This window comes from Maylandia zebra, linkage group LG17 (genome assembly GCF_041146795.1).
Source record: "Maylandia zebra isolate NMK-2024a linkage group LG17, Mzebra_GT3a, whole genome shotgun sequence".
Classification (NCBI taxonomy): Eukaryota; Metazoa; Chordata; class Actinopteri; order Cichliformes; family Cichlidae; genus Maylandia; species Maylandia zebra.
The window spans coordinates 16630367-16647204 of record NC_135183.1 but is presented as its reverse complement, the minus strand read 5'-3'; the positions used below and the strand labels follow the sequence as shown (position 1 = coordinate 16647204).

At 43.1% G+C, this 16838-nt stretch overlaps 1 protein-coding gene across 1 annotated transcript in view; it reads left to right on the top strand.

Annotated features, from left to right (window-relative positions):
- Positions 1-16838, top strand: part of stab2 (stabilin 2) — a 35357-nt gene that overhangs the window by 13710 nt on the left and 4809 nt on the right. The window contains exons 30-55 of the mRNA XM_076875690.1: positions 8-110; positions 690-767; positions 867-956; positions 1041-1148; positions 1434-1565; positions 1660-1788; positions 1904-1966; positions 3724-3825; positions 3898-4093; positions 4171-4266; positions 4389-4446; positions 4535-4608; positions 4721-4846; positions 5507-5580; positions 5668-5739; positions 6337-6456; positions 6523-6567; positions 6633-6719; positions 6844-6984; positions 7132-7260; positions 7630-7701; positions 13188-13364; positions 13578-13667; positions 13752-13898; positions 14331-14390; positions 14471-14594. Of these exons, the coding sequence (XP_076731805.1) occupies positions 8-110; positions 690-767; positions 867-956; positions 1041-1148; positions 1434-1565; positions 1660-1788; positions 1904-1966; positions 3724-3825; positions 3898-4093; positions 4171-4266; positions 4389-4446; positions 4535-4608; positions 4721-4846; positions 5507-5580; positions 5668-5739; positions 6337-6456; positions 6523-6567; positions 6633-6719; positions 6844-6984; positions 7132-7260; positions 7630-7701; positions 13188-13364; positions 13578-13667; positions 13752-13898; positions 14331-14390; positions 14471-14594 (2693 nt within the window). The remainder of the gene's footprint in view (positions 1-7; positions 111-689; positions 768-866; positions 957-1040; positions 1149-1433; positions 1566-1659; positions 1789-1903; positions 1967-3723; positions 3826-3897; positions 4094-4170; positions 4267-4388; positions 4447-4534; positions 4609-4720; positions 4847-5506; positions 5581-5667; positions 5740-6336; positions 6457-6522; positions 6568-6632; positions 6720-6843; positions 6985-7131; positions 7261-7629; positions 7702-13187; positions 13365-13577; positions 13668-13751; positions 13899-14330; positions 14391-14470; positions 14595-16838) is intronic.

The following is a 16838-nucleotide window of genomic DNA, read 5'->3' as shown; positions in this document are numbered from 1 at the left end:
CTGACAGAAATCACATGATCGCTGGTGACTACCCCTTATCTAGCCTCTGGAACATGTCGTCTGTGACGTCCCTTCTGGGAACAACACTTCGTGTTTCTACAAACGATGAGGTAACGCTTTCTGTGTGAGGATTTCTGCACACAGAGAGAATTTTGATCTTTCATTGAGCCCGTGCAGCTCAGGTGTTTCACATAAACTCCACACGGCCATCGCTGCTCGTCCTCGGGCTGATCTAACTGCCTTTTGGCTGGCTCTCATCTTTCTGATGTTCTGTCAAATGCTTATAAAGTTACAGGTTGTTAAAATAACCTTATCTGGTATCAGGCACATAAATGTATAATCTGTGAGCCAAAATATTGCTCTAAAAAAAAAAAAAAAAAAAAGAAAAAAAGAAAAAGCACTGCTGCCCTTCAGTATGCCTCCTGAAGCTGGCCAATCAGAATTAAATAGGCTATCTTAAAGGAACATAAGCTATAGCTTGTTGTTTCAAGCAAAGGATGAACTGAAGAGCTGAGCAGACGGCCAGTACACAAAAAAAAAAAAAAAAAGTTTGGACTGAATCATGTGAGCATACTTGAGTGGAGTCCCAGAATAAAAATGTGGACTTTCGTCCACTTTCAGTATATGGCTGTAAACTTGGTGCTTTTCTCTAATTTTACTTAAAAAATAAAATGGTTGTGTTTGTGCAGATCACTTCTGTTGGTGGAGCTCTCATCGGCACGTCAAACGTTGCTGCTACAAACGGACTGATCCATTTCATCGATAAGGTAAAAAGAAATACTACAAAAACAACACCCAGCAAGTTTTTTTGTACCCATTACCGATTTCAGCCTCTTTTTTTTTTTTTTTTTTTTTTTTAAATAAAGGTTTTGGTTCCCGACAGAACACTGAGTGAAGGTCTGCTGGCCACGCTCGCTCTCAGGCCGGAGTTCTCACTCTTCAGATCGTATCTCATCGTACGACCTCTCAAACACGCTCACACCATGCTTAAATGTTCAATGTTTCCTTACATGTTGTGCTTTCTCTGGCTTTTTGTTTAGGATTATAACCTGACCAATGATATCGAACAGGCTGACGAATTCACCATCTTTGCTCCGACAGACGCCGCCGTCACTGAGTACCTGAAGAAAATGGCAGCCACTGCCCTGGTATACAATTTAGGCTTCAGTTTGTCTGCATTTTCATTTGAAGCTGAATCAAAAAGTTTGTATTTGACCCGATTAGTCTTTTTACTCACTGCTGACATTGTTGAAATTTTTACATATTTTAAAATGGATTAAGTGGGCAACACTCAGTTCTGTTATTTCATTCGACATTTAAAGCAGATGGTAAATATAGAACTAAACTCTGTAATTAAAGACTTTGACCTTGTCCTCGGGTTTATTTATTTACTTCCTTCCAATTAGTTGTGCTTTTATTTTGTCACTGAACAGGATGTGAAGACCACTCGTTACCACGTGGTGGCATCGCAGCGTCTGTTAAAAACAGACCTTCAGCTCGGAGGTTACAAAGAGACGATGCTTGGGTTTTCCTTCCAGCTCGGCATTTTCCCACGAGACGGAAAGGTCTCATCATGAAATATTGATTCTGTTGCATCTGATCGCATGACAGTCTAAACAACACGATACAAACCACCTGACCTGTGTTTTCCTCATGCAGCTGTTTGTGAATGATGCTCAGATGAACTCCTCTGACATCCTGAGCGGTAAAGGAGTGATCCACGGTCTGTCAGCTGTTCTTCAGATCAACAGAAATCGCTGCGATGATCTCACGTACACAAAAGTCATGGTAAGGTCCTCAGCCACCAGTTAAGTCCTGCAGATACTTCAGCGCCTCCAATCCAGTTCAATGAATGGAGAAACAATCGCATGATAAATATCAACGTTTTCTTTCTGCCCCAAAGGGGAACTGTGTCGACTGCTTATTCCACCAAAACAAGATCTGCCCCAATGACACCATCCCAGATGTAAGTTTTCGGACTTTTTCTGATCATCGTTAATCTTTCAAAGCTTAGACCTTTTTAAACCACCAGGCTCTCTAAACAAACTTTTATACCAAACTAGAATCGGATAAATGCAGCTACTACAGAAAATCTGTTTGCAGATGATTCGATTTTAAGTTATGAAAGATGGAAAATTCTCCCCAAAGTCAAAAGAATTACGTTCAGTTTGTCCGACTTTACAAGACTAACAAGAAGTAGGAGAAGATCTAGAGAGGACTTCATGGTATTCCACTAAAGTAATTTCATGACCTCCCAGTGATCACTGACCACTTTACTGTTTGTGCTCTTGTGCCAGTTACAGATTGAATTTCTTTCAGTTTACTGTGACAGTACTAAAGTAACATTAAAAAAAAAAAAACGTATTTTAAGTATAATTGTGCTGAAAAGTAAATTGCTCTTTAACAGCTGTGGGAAAACTGGTATCATTTAGTTGCATTTCATATCGAATTTGACATCTTCAAAAATAAACCAGCGTTTTATTCAATGGAGCGTAAAAATGTTTTTCTTTTTGTGGTGTCGCGATAGAGGAATAGCCGGGGACGGTAACTAAGATATTGACAACGCCACCTGGGGGAGGGCGTTACACCCCAGGAAAGATTTCTCTAGCCAATGTACGTGTTGCACTGGCTACCAAAGCCCACAGACTCGTTATTAACGGCAGAGGTGAGACAAAGGAAGTTTACAAATCAAAATTTATTAAGAGGAACTACTAAAAACATAACTATAAAATCAGGAAGGCACCTAGGGTAGCAGGGTTGAGACGGCAAAATAGTTCATTGAAACACTTTAACAAACGATGATTAAAATGACCAGACTCCCTACCACGATGCTACCCTAAAACAATCACAGCATGATAAAAGAATAACTAAACAAAATAGTGGCGACCGGCCACTTGAGGCAACCTCCGGGAGGAGTGCCCAAGGGTGCCACCAATTACTCACCCGTGTAACTTCACTCCAGACCTCACTGTCACTCACACTAAACGGTGCAATCTACCTATGCCCGGTGTACACTCGCATGCGTCGGGAAGGGGATTCCACCTCACGTGCCTAGCCCCTCAGCAAGCGGCCGCACCTCTACTAAAGCAATAAAACAAAGCATAAAACGTTACACACATTAATAAAAGATCTACATAAAACAAATACACCCCAAAGTACTGTTCATTATAAAAGCATCACATAACAAACAAGACAGCAGCAGTATAGTGCAAACCTGCAACAAAAGAGGGAAACAGTTGTCAAAGTCCACCCTACTATATGCCACGTTATGATGAACACAAGAGTCCCACTTACCACAGGGCAATACTAAACTGAGTGGCTTTCCTTGAGAGATCTGCAGTGCTCAACTGCCTAATGCTCTCAGCCACCTTGGATGGACAAGACTGCCAAATGCCTCCTTCTGGTAGTGAAGCGCAGCTGTTTCTTATAAGCCTGCTAATTGTCAACTGGGAAGGTGTGGATGTTAGTGGTGCGTTTGTGGACATCGTGTAAAATCCTACCCCAGAATCTACTTCACTACATTTTGTAAGTTAGGTGAACTGAAATGAAGAGTTTTATTTTCACTGCTCTATCGCTTCACGCGGATAACTGGTTATACTGTGTAAATATTTTCTTGAAACATGCGTTGTAGAAAATGCTGAAATTAATACTCAGCTCAGATGCACAGCCTGGTCCATGAGAAGCTAAAGTCAAAGTAAGAAGTTGGTGTTTTGCTCTGTGCAGAAATCGGTGAGGAGGACGAGAAAGTGCATGTTCACCCGCACGTTTGAGGGCGAGTGGCTCCCGAGAGTCGGCTGCAGAGCCACCTGCCTCCAGAAGAAGATCGTACGTTTCCTGCTCATTTCAGGGTAAGCATCCTCGGCAGTGTGGCACACTAGAACTCTTCCGTGCTTTCAGGAGCGGAGGTGCTGTGCAGGGTTTTTCGGGGAGCACTGCGAGGCATGCCCCGGTCCAAAGGGTCGGCCCTGCTTCGATAATGGAGTGTGTGTAGACGGGACAAACGGGACCGGAGTGTGTCGGTGTAACGAAGGCTTCAACGGGACCGCCTGTGAAACCTGCCAGAGCGGCAAATACGGAGTCCACTGTGACCAAGGTTCAGTACGTTTCATTAGTCAGCACATGATCTGTCATCTTCATCCTCACCTTCATCGTCACGTGTTGTCTGCTCAGAGTGCGAATGCAAGAACGGACAGTGTAACGAGGGACTGAAGGGCGATGGGACCTGCGAATGTGACGTGGACTGGAGGGGAGTCCACTGTGACCAAAGTAAGGCTGAATGTAGAGAAAAGTGAACGCTGTGATTTAGAACAACAAAATCTCATTTGTGAGATCATTTTTAGAAATACTGTTTTTGTCATTTGTGCTGAGCTGCATCCGTGTCGTTGCAGAGATCGAAGCCAAAGCTGACGAGCAGTGCGGCTCGGTGAGATGCCACGGCAGTGCAAAGTAAGTCTGCACAAGTTTAACCGTTACTCTGCGTGCAGGACGCTGGAGGATTTATGCTTCCTGTTAAAACTTTAATCTGGTTTTATAGCTGTGTGACCGGCTCGTCCGGCCCTCAGTGTATCTGTGCTGCCGGCTTCAAAGGAAACGGGACTTTCTGTCAAGGTAACACATGTTATGAGCTCTGCAGGTCACTTACCTGCGGCTTTGGTCTGAGCTTTTTAAAGAGGATTCCTGTGAACCGCAAAGTTTACTGAACACTTTGTGACTCATGCAGCCATAGATCCGTGCGTGGTGGATAACGGCGGCTGCAGTCTGTACGCTCTCTGTAAGAGGACTCGACCCGGCCGAAGAGACTGTGTCTGTAATGCCGGCTACGCGGGCGACGGACTTGTGTGTGTCGGTAAACTCACTTGCCACAACTGCTCACACCTGCTCACAGCTGCTCTGGCTTAGTTATAGTTGGTACAAGGATTCAAAACGATTTTTAAAAAGGAAAATTTAATTATTCCGAGTCAACATTAACTTGTTCAGATCAGTTTATATAAATTTTTTTTTTTTTTTAAAAGCAAAAATTAGCTAAGAGGCAATCACACTGAGGATTACAGGGGACATGAAAGAGTGCAAAATACAATCGTGAAAGTTAAAGCAAAAGCATTGACAATAAATCCAGTAATACTAGAAGGATGTGCTTTGTAGTGTAATGGTCTGACTATGGTGGACAAAGTCTGCAGTAATGCAAAACTTAAAAAGCATTTTGTGAAAGTTCTGCGAAGTTAAAGCAAAAATACCAATGCAAAATATTCCAGATATTAGTTCTTCCAGCATCACAGCAAAAAAGGATTCCAGACAATCAGAAAAGCCTTCAGAGCCAGCAAAATGACTGAAATTAAGTAGCTCTGCTGATTTGCGTGGTTTGTGGTATTGTTGTGCTGTGAGGAATTTAAAAGCTCTGGCTCAGCATCGATCCTTGGCAGCAGCTCAAGTTATCAGACACACGATAAAAAGCTTGAACGCATCGTGAATCCGAGATAACCAGGTGGAGTTTTGTGTTTCTCCACAGAGATAAATCCCTGCCTGAAAGGAAACGGGGGTTGCCATGCCAATGCAGACTGCATTCACGTTGGACCGAACAAAGTAAAACTAGCTAACCTCTACAGTCTGACTTTAAGCACAGCTCTCTGCTGACAGTGGCGCTAAATGTGACTTTGTTTTCCTCGGCAGACTTCCTGTGTCTGCAGGGAATTTTACACCGGTGACGGGAAGAACTGCAACATCATCGACTTGTGCCAAAAGGTGAGTTTGTCTTCACTCTGGCTGGTTTCAAGCTGTGGGAAAGATGAGTGATTCAGAATCAGATGATTACATCATTCAGCTAATAATCACACATACAGCCCATAGTAGCACCAAATCACAGCAGCACTCATCTTGGTGCACTTTCCCTGTAAGAAAACACCAACTGCGAGGCAAGAGTTACACCCATAAGTCCTATTGTGAAGGAGGAAGCTTGTTAGGCTGCTCTATTCAGTGTTCCCAGGACAATAATAATGTCCTCGCCTCCTTTAGCACAGGAACTGTGGTAGTCGTGTTTTCAGTCAGTGCTCTGGCTCTGGTAAGGCTCACTTGGCTGAGCTGGTGACCCAGGTATGCTGCAGAAGAGCAGCATACAGCCACCTGTCTGCTGTCCTGTCAAGACAGCAAAAACAACCCTGAAAGCTGTCTGAGGCTGATGTGCTTCCTTTTCTGGTCACTGAAGCTGAGGTTGAGCGTTGCACATACAGTTCTAGGTTTTCATGCTGCTCCTGTCTCTGTCAAAGGTTTCTTACTTTTATGCTGTAAAGACCACATCAATTCAAGCTGTTACCCTCTCACGTGTTGATGCTGATGTTCCAGAACAATGGCGGCTGTCATCGGAATGCCCGGTGCAACATGACAGGTCCAGGCACTCAAAGCTGCACCTGCAGGCAAAATTTCATTGGCGACGGTGTGACCTGCAAAGGCACTGTGGCGAGGGTGAGCAGCTGAAATACAATGAAAGCGGCGCCGCAGGGCTTTGCACTAACTGTTGTCTCGTTACAGGAAATAGAGACACGTCGTCACACGGACTTTTACTTTGGTCTGATGGTGAGTAGTGCTCCCCTCTGTCGCCCCCTGCTGGTGGAATTGCATTAACAGAACTCCGTTTTCAGATAATGGAGATTTCCCTGCAAGGGCGAGGGCCATTCACTGTCTTCATTCCAGACCCCGAGGCCTTCAGGACAAACACTTCACGCGAGGTCAGACCTTTGGTTACTGCTGGACAAACATCAGCGTGTCTTTGAAGACACACTGTAATTACATCAGAGTCTGGTCAGCTCAGGATGAATCAGAAATTAACAAGTTTGTAATTTTATCTTTTAGATGAGACGGAAGAGAGAGCGGTACGCTAATGTCCTGCGCAGCCACATCGTCATGTGTCACACTCTCCTGGCTGCTGACCTGAGCCAACCACGAAACCTGACATCGCTGTCTGGACTCGTGCTGACCACCAGCATCACCCAGGTCAGCCCTCAGCTGGTTTAATAGATTTATATCTATATTTATGAATCCTGCCAATAAACAAAGGCCGAATCGATGCTTTATTATAAACAAGCATTCTTCAGTTTTATTTCTGTTATTGGGACACTTTGTGTTTGGCTTTTTTTTCAGGGCAGTGTCTTCATCAACCAGGCAAATGTGACAAAGAGCGATGACCTCAGTGTGAATGGAATCATCCATGAAATTGACAGGATTCTGTATCCTCCAGATGTGGACAAAGACAGTTTTATGCTCGCCCCTGTAAGTATCCATCAGGTCATTTTGGAATAAGGAATCAGGGAAGCTGATGCTGAATGGATCGACTGGTTAGAGCTTTATTATCATATAAAACAATGACCATTGTTACTGAATTATAAAATGATCACTGAATGCTTTACTGTTACAGTGACATGTTAGTTAATAAGCTGTCTATTATTTCATGACCTGTTTAATTACTGTTTATTAAATAACATGTAATAGGCTAAATATATTCTAAAATCTATTTATTGGTATAATAGCATTTTTTTCTAGCTCATTGAAACTGTGAGCAGCTGTCTGACTGTAGACTTTCTGGATGTTATGTTTTCTGTAATGTTTCATGCACACCTTCATTCTGATGGTTTCCTGCAGGATGACTCTCAGCTGAACCTGACCGATGTGGCTGCACGTCACGGTTATCGAACCTTCTACAAACTGCTACAGGTAACACGCTACAACTTCCCCTTCTTCCTTCTCACTGACAACAAGAGCTGCTTATAGAGAATTAGCTGGTTGTGTGTGTTTTTACTCTAATATTGTATTTTAATATTGCACTTTAAGGTGACTGTTGTTCTGAAGTGGTGCACCAATAACATATATTACAGCCAAAGTGCTTAAACCAATATATCAATGTTAACAGAGCAAAAGAAGTGTGTCACTGTTGTTCACTTTGTCCGATCATTGCTCAAACATGTGGAGCACAACAATACTATAACTAATATCAGCAAAGCTCATGTTAAAATGAGATACTACACAACAACAAGCAGCATTAACACAACATTTAGACAAGCTGCACAATGACATCACTTCCTCTGGGTTTTGTAACAAACGAACACCTAGACTACAACATCAGGACACACATGCAAACTCCCTCACACACTCACACACATATAATAATAATAATAATAATAATAATAATAATAATAATAATAATAATAATAATAATTTATTTTATTTGAGGGCGCCTTTCAGAAACCCAATGTCACCTTACAAAGAACACAATTAATAAAAGGAACAACAGTCATAAAATACATAAAATAAGTTAAAATTACAAAACAGAGCTTGACAACAGATAAAATCAGCATTAAAGCAAATAAGCCAGTTTAAACAGATGTGTTTTGAGCTGTGTCTTAAATACGGAGAGGGAGTCAATATTTCTTAGTGCAGGAGGAAGAGAGTTCCAGGGCTGAGGAGCAGAGCGACTGAAAGCTCTGTTCCACATAGTGATAAGGTGTGAGGACGGAACAGTAAGATGAATAGCAGATGATCATCTGAGAGGGCGGGAAACAGTGGTGATATGGAGCAGGTCACACAAATATGAAGGAGCAGATTTATGGATACACTTGTATGTAAGGAGTAAGATTTCTATGGGCAACCAGTGAAGCTGCTGAAGAACTGGGGTAATACGAGCTCTTAACGGAGTGCAAGTTATGACCCGAGCTGCAGAATTTTGAAGGAGCTGGAGTTTATGAAGGGACCTTTTAGGGAGACCAAATAGGAGGGAATTACAGTAATCAATACGGGATGTAATAAGACTATGGACAAGGATGGCAGCAGCATGAGGAGTAAGGAAGGGACAGAGTCGGTTAATATTACGTAAATGGAAGTAAGCAGACCGGGTTATGTAATTAATGTGAGACTGGAATGAAAGAGTATTATCAAGTATGACACCCAAACTCTTAACCTGAGGGGAGGGAAGGGTAGGAGAATCTTCAATGTTAATGGAAAAACTGTGGAATTTGGTTAAGATAGATGGTGTACCAACAAGTAAAACTTCAGTTTTATTACTGTTTAGTTTGAGGAAATTGGAGGAGAACCAGGATCTAATCTCAATAAGACAGTCTGAGAGATAGGTAGGTGGGAGAGATGAATTGGGTTTAGAAGAAAGGTAGAGCTGGGTGTCATCAGCATAACAGTGAAAATTTATATTATATTTTCGGAATATATAACCAAGAGGAAGCATATAAATAATGAATAAAAGAGGCCCCAATACTGAACCCTGGGGCACACCAGCAGAAACAGGATAGAGAGTTGAAGAATGGGATTTAAATTGGATAAACTGAGTGCGGTCTGAGAGATAGGAGGTGAACCAGGCAAGGGGGGTGTGACTAATACCAATGGAAGCTAACCGGTTCAGGAGAATATTGTGAGAAATGGTATCAAACGCCGCACTAAGATCAAGAAGGATGAGGATGGATAGGAGACCAGAATCAGCTGCCATCAGAAGGTCATTGGTAATTCTTAACAGAGCAGTTTCTGTGCTATGATTGAGGCAGAAATCCGATTGAAATTGTTCATGGAGATTATGGTCACTGAGATGTAAATGAAGCTGGGCGGCGACAACTTTTTCAAGAATTTTTGAAATAAAGAGGAGATTTGATATAGGGCGAAGATTATCAAAGTTATTGGGGTCTGCACCAGGCTTTTTGAGAATTGGGATAACAGAAGCCTTTTTCAGTGCTTCAGGAACAATTCCAGTGTTCAGGGAGGAATGAATAATATTGGTTATGAGAGGTGCGAACGAGGGAAGACAGGCTTTAACTACAGGGAGTGCAGAATTATTAGGCAAATGAGTATTTTGTCCACATCATCCTCTTCATGCATGTTGTCTTACTCCAAGCTGTATAGGCTCGAAAGCCTACTACCAATCAAGCATATTAGGTGATGTGCATCTCTGTAATGAGAAGGGGTGTGGTCTAATGACATCAACACCCTATATCAGGTGTGCATAATTATTAGGCAACGTCCTTTCCTTTGGCAAAATGGGTCAAAAGAAGGACTTGACAGGCTCAGAAAAGTCAAAAATAGTGAGATATCTTGCAGAGGGATGCAGCAGTCTCAAAATTGCAAAGCTTCTGAAGCATGATCATCGAACAATCAAGCGTTTCATTCAAAATAGCCAACAGGGGCACAAGAAGCGTGTGGAAAAACCAAGGCGCAAAATAACTGCCCATGAACTGAGAAAAGTCAAGCGTGCAGCTGCCAAGATGCCACTTGCCACCAGTTTGGCCATATTTCAGAGCTGCAACATCACTGGAGTGCCCAAAAGCACAAGGTGTGCAATACTCAGAGACATGGCCAAGGTAAGAAAGGCTGAAAGACGACCGCCACTGAACAAGACACACAAGCTGAAACGTCAAGACTGGGCCAAGAAATACCTCAAGACTGGTTTTTCTAAGGTTTTATGGACTGATGAAATGAGAGTGAGTCTTGATGGGCCAGATGGATGGGCCCGTGGCTGGATTGGTAAAGGGCAGAGAGCTCCAGTCCGACTCAGACGCCAGCAAGGTGGCGGTGGAGTACTGGTTTGGGCTGGTATCATCAAAGATGAGCTTGTGGGGCCTTTTCGGGTTGAGGATGGAGTCAAGCTCAACTCCCAGTCCTACTGCCAGTTTCTGGAAGACACCTTCTTCAAGCAGTGGTACAGGAAGAAGTCTGCATCCTTCAAGAAAAACATGATTTCCATGCAGGACAATGCTCCATCACACGCGTCCAAGTACTCCACAGCGTGGCTGGCAAGAAAGGGTATAAAAGAAGAAAAACTAATGACATGGCCACCTTGTTCACCTGATCTGAACCCCATTGAGAACCTGTGGTCCATCATCAAATGTGAGATTTACAAGGAGGGAAAACAGTACACCTCTCTGAACAGTGTCTGGGAGGCTGTGGTTGCTGCTGCACGCAATGTTGATGGTGAACAGATCAAAACACTGACAGAATCCATGGATGGCAGGCTTTTGAGTGTCCTTGCAAAGAAAGGTGGCTATATTGGTCGCTGATTTGTTTTTGTTTTGTTTTTGAATGTCAGAAATGTATATTTGTGAATGTGGAGATGTTATATTGGTTTCACTGGTAAAAATAAATGATTGAAATGGGAATATATTTATTTTTTGTTAAATTGCCTAATAATTATGCACAGTAATAGTCACCTGCACACACAGATATCCCCCTAAAATAGCTAAAACTAAAAACAAACTAAAGACTACTTCCAAAAACATTCAGCTTTGATATTAATGAGTTTTTTGGGTTCATTGAGAACATGGTTGTTGTTCAATAATAAAATTATTCCTCAAAAATACAACTTGCCTAATAATTCTGCACTCCCTGTAACACAGTAGGGAGAGGGTCAAGTTGACAGGCGGATGACTTAGATTTTTTAATGAGATTAGATACGTCAGTTATGGAGGGAAGAGTAAAGCTTGAAAATAACAGACAGGAAGACAGTGGGGGAACCAGGAAGTCTACTTCAGAGTCAGGAGCTCCTAAAGACTTAACTTGATGGTGAATGTCTGAGATTTTACAAGTGAAAAAAGAGATAAGAGAGTTGCTAAAATCAACAGAATACATCTGAGAGGGGAATGTGTCTGGAGGTTTTGTAATTTTACTGAACAATGAATAGAGGGACCTGGAGTTACCTTCATTAGAACTAATTAAACCAGAGTAGTAAGCAGATTTGGCTGAGGCAATGCAGTCCTTATAGAACAAAATATGATCATTGTGCATTTCTTTATGTACAGCAAGTCTGGTTTTCTTGAATAGACGTTCGAGTTGGCATCCTTTAGCTTTAAGGTGACACAGGTCGGAGGTAAACCATGGAGCTGAACGGGAAAATGAGACTGTTCGATGTTTAAGGGGAGCAAATATGTTAAGAAGGTTATAAAGGTTGACATTATAATGACAAACGAGTTCATGAGGGGTTGAGGAGCAGTGGATAGATGGAAGGTCATGAGCGGCAGAGGAAAAAACAGCTGGGTTAATATTACTAATTTTCCTAAAAGTGATATTACGAGAGATGCAGTTTTTGGAAGCGGTTATGTTTGCATCAAAAGAAATAAACATATGATCAGACTGGGGAAACAATGTGGCTTTACAATGGGTGGGGGTAATGCCAGAACAACAGACCAAATCCAGGATATGACCTTTAGAGTGGGTAGGAAATTTTATGTACTGTAGAAGCCCAAAACTTTCCAGGCAGGAGGTAAAATCTCTGGAAAGAGGGATTTTATCATTGTCCATATGAATATTGAAGTCACCAGCAATGATCAGATTTGGAAAAAGTACAGAGAAATGAGTGAGAAGAGCAGAAAATTCATTTAAAAACTCCTTGTTTGGCTTAGGTGGCCGATAAACAGTACATATGATGGTGGGGGTAGATCCAGGGAGCTGTAGTGCAATGTATTCAAATGAATGGGAGTTAAGGGCAGAGACAGGGAGTACTTTTCCAGTGCTTCCGGTGAATTATTGCGAGATCTCCGCCCCTCCCCGAGATGCGAGGTTGACAGGTGTAAACAAACTCAGATGGAGTGGAGTCATTGAGAGAAACAAAGTCATTGGGCTGTTGCCATGTTTCAGTCAAACAAAGAAAGTCCAACTTACGATCACAGAGGAGATCATGTACGAGATGTCCCTTACCAGTGACAGAGCGGATGTTTAATAGACCAAACTTGATGCTGGAGTTGCCATGCCTGACAGTAGGCTTAGTTGATTTAGCCAGGTGGGCCAGCACACTGTGGTCAACAGCCCGGTCAGTCTTGCAGGGAGGACGACGAGTTTTTGACCAGATGGAAAATATTGAGTTAGTGTCACTGATGTTGAACTTCCACGGAAGCCCTCGGTGGATATACCTGCGGCGGGCTGGAAGGCGATGTCCGGGTAGAAGTATAGAGCCACAGGTGGAGAGACAGCCAGGCAAAAACGAAGCCGCAAAAGATCTGTAGCAGAGTACTGGAGAAGAGCTGTCGCCGGGTGATGAATGATGGATAAAAAAAAATCCCAGGTGAGCACGAGCCACACCAACACCCTGTGGATCCGCATCTTAAGCCACCAATATACTCACACATAGATGGATGGAGTGGACTGTGGAGTGAACTAGCAGAAGGGCTGGTGTCCTGTTAGCCAGTTTTATTCGCATGAAATCTCATGTTTTTCAGGACACAGGTGTAATGGACCTGGTGAATGATATCATGTACCAGCCGGTGACAATCTTCCTGCCGTCAGACGGTGTCATGGCATCTCTGCCGCAGGAACAGAAGGACTTCCTGTTCCACCAACACAATCGACCCCAGCTGATGGAGTACCTGAAATACCACATCCTGCACAGCCAGAAGGTAAAACTTCTTTAGAGGGTACTTTTAGAGAAGCGTTAGACACTTTACAGCATGGCAGCTGGAAGAACAGCTCTGAAAGATTTGATAACTGGGATAAAATGTGAGGGTGCCTCAGGGAGGTTATCGCAGAACAAACATGGTGCTGTGGAGGTAAAAACGCTGAAGCAGGTCAGGTGGTTTCTCAGGTTTAGTTTAAAATGCCTTTAATCTCAGGTTTACGCTGAAGGACTGATCTTCCTGGACTCGGCTCGGAGTTTGCAGGGTTCGCCGCTCTCCTTCTCCTGTGGTGGGACAGACAACATTGTGAGTACTACAGTAAGAGAAATCTACAGAGAAGACAAACAAGACAAACATGGACTCCAAATAACCAACTGTCTTTTTGAACAGGGAGAAATCTTCATCAACAACAGGAAGTGTCGGATTGTTCAGAGACACCTCATCTTTAAAGCGGGCATTGCCTACGGGATCGACTGCTTGCTAACTCCTCCCAGCCTCGGAGGACGCTGTGATGAACAAAGAACCTTTGACCTTCCGGTGAATCCTCACTTTACTGTCTGAGATGCATCTGAATGCTACCTGGAACAACCAGACATACTGATTCTGACTGTGTAAACTGTTAATGCTGATGGTGTTGGAGCACGGGTTGTGTGTAACTCGTAGGCTTGAAGTGTACTCACACAGTGAAAGTAACGGTGAGAGCCTGGCCTAATCTACAGTCTTAGAGGCCTGCTGTGTTCATGTTTTAGTTTCTGGTTATTTTTCCTGTAGCGGTGAACAGTCTGAAAAATGATTTAGAGCACCGAGAGCCTGGCAGTGGAGTGTGCCACAACTCCACACTAGTGTGGGTTTAAAAAAGCTAGATGGTCCTAAAATCAGTCAAACATTTCCCACAGCAGCAGAAATAAAAAGATTTTTGCAGGTGAGCTGATGGTTCATTTGATCTTTTCTTTTCTTCTTCTGTGGTAGACAAGCTGTGGAGGATGCAGCTTTTCTTCCACTCGCTGTCCTGCGGGAGGCATTCGTAAGGTCTGAGTCCCATCTTTAACAAACTCACTGCCTCTGTCAGGCTGAGCCTCGAAGGAAACGTCTCTGTTTTTTGTGTTCAGGAGGTTCAGAAGTGTGATCTGCCCACCTTTTCCTTTGCTAAGAACACCGGCTGTCGCCCCATCTGCACCTTTAACATGTGGGAGCCAAAGTGTTGTCGTGGTTACTACGGACGAGACTGTCTGGGTGAGATAACAACGTCATCCTCATATTAAAACCATTTCTTCAGTCTTTCTTAAATTTTTTGAAACTTTTTTAGGTGAAATTGAACAGTTTTTGTTGTGTGACAGAATATTCAGCTTTTTATATCGTTAATTAAAACCAAAGAATAAATATCCTGATTGGCTGCGGTTAGAGTTAGGGTTGGTGCTGAGGTTATCACTGATAATGATTTGAGGGTCTGTCCCAGTGAGAGGTAGGGTACACCTGGATAGGTCACCAGTAGGGATGCACCGAAACCACTTTTTTGGAAACGAGTACGAGTACTTGCATTTCAGTACTCGCCGATACCGATACCGAGTACTTAATAAAAACATGATTTAAATTTACAGGTAACAGCTTTAGTCCTATAATTTAACAAAAAACAAACAAGGCATGGTTTGGAATTAAGAACATTTATTTAAAATGAAAAGCATGTTGTATGCAACATATTACAGAATAAATAATTATGAAAAAAAAAATTTAAACAGTGACAGTGCAACTCAAGTATTTTTTTCAGTTTATTGTAAACTCTGCCACTTTGGACAGCACAAGGGGCATTAATAAACATCTTTGCTATTTAGTGCACAATATTTGAATAAACTAACAACATCCACCAACATAGAACTGTGGCAGTCAGTGCAACTGAGGTAGGTATTAACATCAAGTCTAAGATGACTCACTTAGTGGAGAGAAAAAGTGAGTGGCAGGGTTTTTTTTAAAGAAAAGTAGCTTTTCTGCATTATCAGCAGTCAGACTGTTTCTGTTTTCATCTATAATGTGTGACACTGAGCTAAAAAGCCTTTCACTTTCCACACTGCTATATGGGGCTGAGAGGTATTTACGGGCTATTTTAGCCAAAGTGGGGAACCTGATTTTGTTGACACCCCAGTACTTCAGAGGACTGTCTTCACGAGGGCTTGGGGCCTCTCCGAGGTATGTGTCGAGCTCAATGGCAGCACCTGCTGCCAGCGGCTGTGCTGCCTGGGGCTGCTCCTTAGCGATTTCGTCAAATACAGTGTCCAGACTGCTGCTAGTGCTGGCCTGGGCCTTGAGGAACAGTTTAGCAGGAGGTTCTGCAGCTTCTGCCCGACTCCCCTCTGCCTCAGCTCTGGACATCATCTGCAGCTCCTGCTTCAGGTGCAGCTTGGCCTCTGGAGCAGTGTTGTTGGTGAAGAAGCGATCTTTATACCTGCACAAAATTCATAAATGTATTAATATGTGGAAAAATAGGAGTGATTTTAGTTTCCCCTAAACCACTGTGACAAATGCCAGCCATTTGACTTTCTGGTAATAATAAGGGAAATGTATTTCATATTATATATATTGCATACATTTGTATTTGTGTATTTTAGTTACAAATATATAATATTTCAGATGTAAAATAATCTTACATTTAGTACTGTAGCTATACTCATTGAATACCTATAGCACACAGACTTTACCTTGGGTCAAGTATGGTGGAGATGAAGTACAGTGGGTTGGTCTCGACGTCACTGAAGCGCTTCTTGACAGCTGCCAGTAAGGTTGCTTTCATTGCCTTGACTCTGTGGTCCTAGTCTGTTTCTCTGTTTAGAAGTCTCACTAGCACAGTCACAGCTGGGATGACATCAGAGGCTAGTGCGTCGTAGCTGCTCACTTTTTTAGTTAGTTCCTCAAAGGGGGCGAGGATGGCAACAGTCTTCTCCATAAGAGCCCATTGGTGAGCGGTGAGATAGTCAGGGAGTTCGTGCTCGGACACATACACCCCCAGCACTCGCTTTTGCTCAATGAGGGACTGGAGCATGTAATACGTGCTGTTCCAGCGCGTCTGTACGTCCTGCTGCAGTCTCTTTATTGGCTGGTTGAGCTGTCCCTGAATGTCATCGAGGCGGGAGTAGGTTAAGGCGGAATGTTTAAAATGCCCAACTATTTTCCGTCCCACTGCTATAGCATCAGCTTTGCTCCTCTGTGCTAATAAGCGTGGGTAAATAAGCGTGGGTAAACTCTTTCGCTGAGCACAATTTGCCTTTGTTTTCGCGTCTTTGTTCACTTTGAAATAGTTCCACACGGCTGACTTGTCTCGCCTCGCCTTCTCCCAGCTCTGAGCTGCAGCCGGGGCCTGGGGGCGGGCACTCGGCGCCTGTGATTAACCCCTTACATGCCGCTCAAACATAGACAGGTCTCAGACCGTGGTATCGGTCCCCGGTATCGGGGGACTTTTAACGAGTACTGGTACTTTAGAAAATGTGG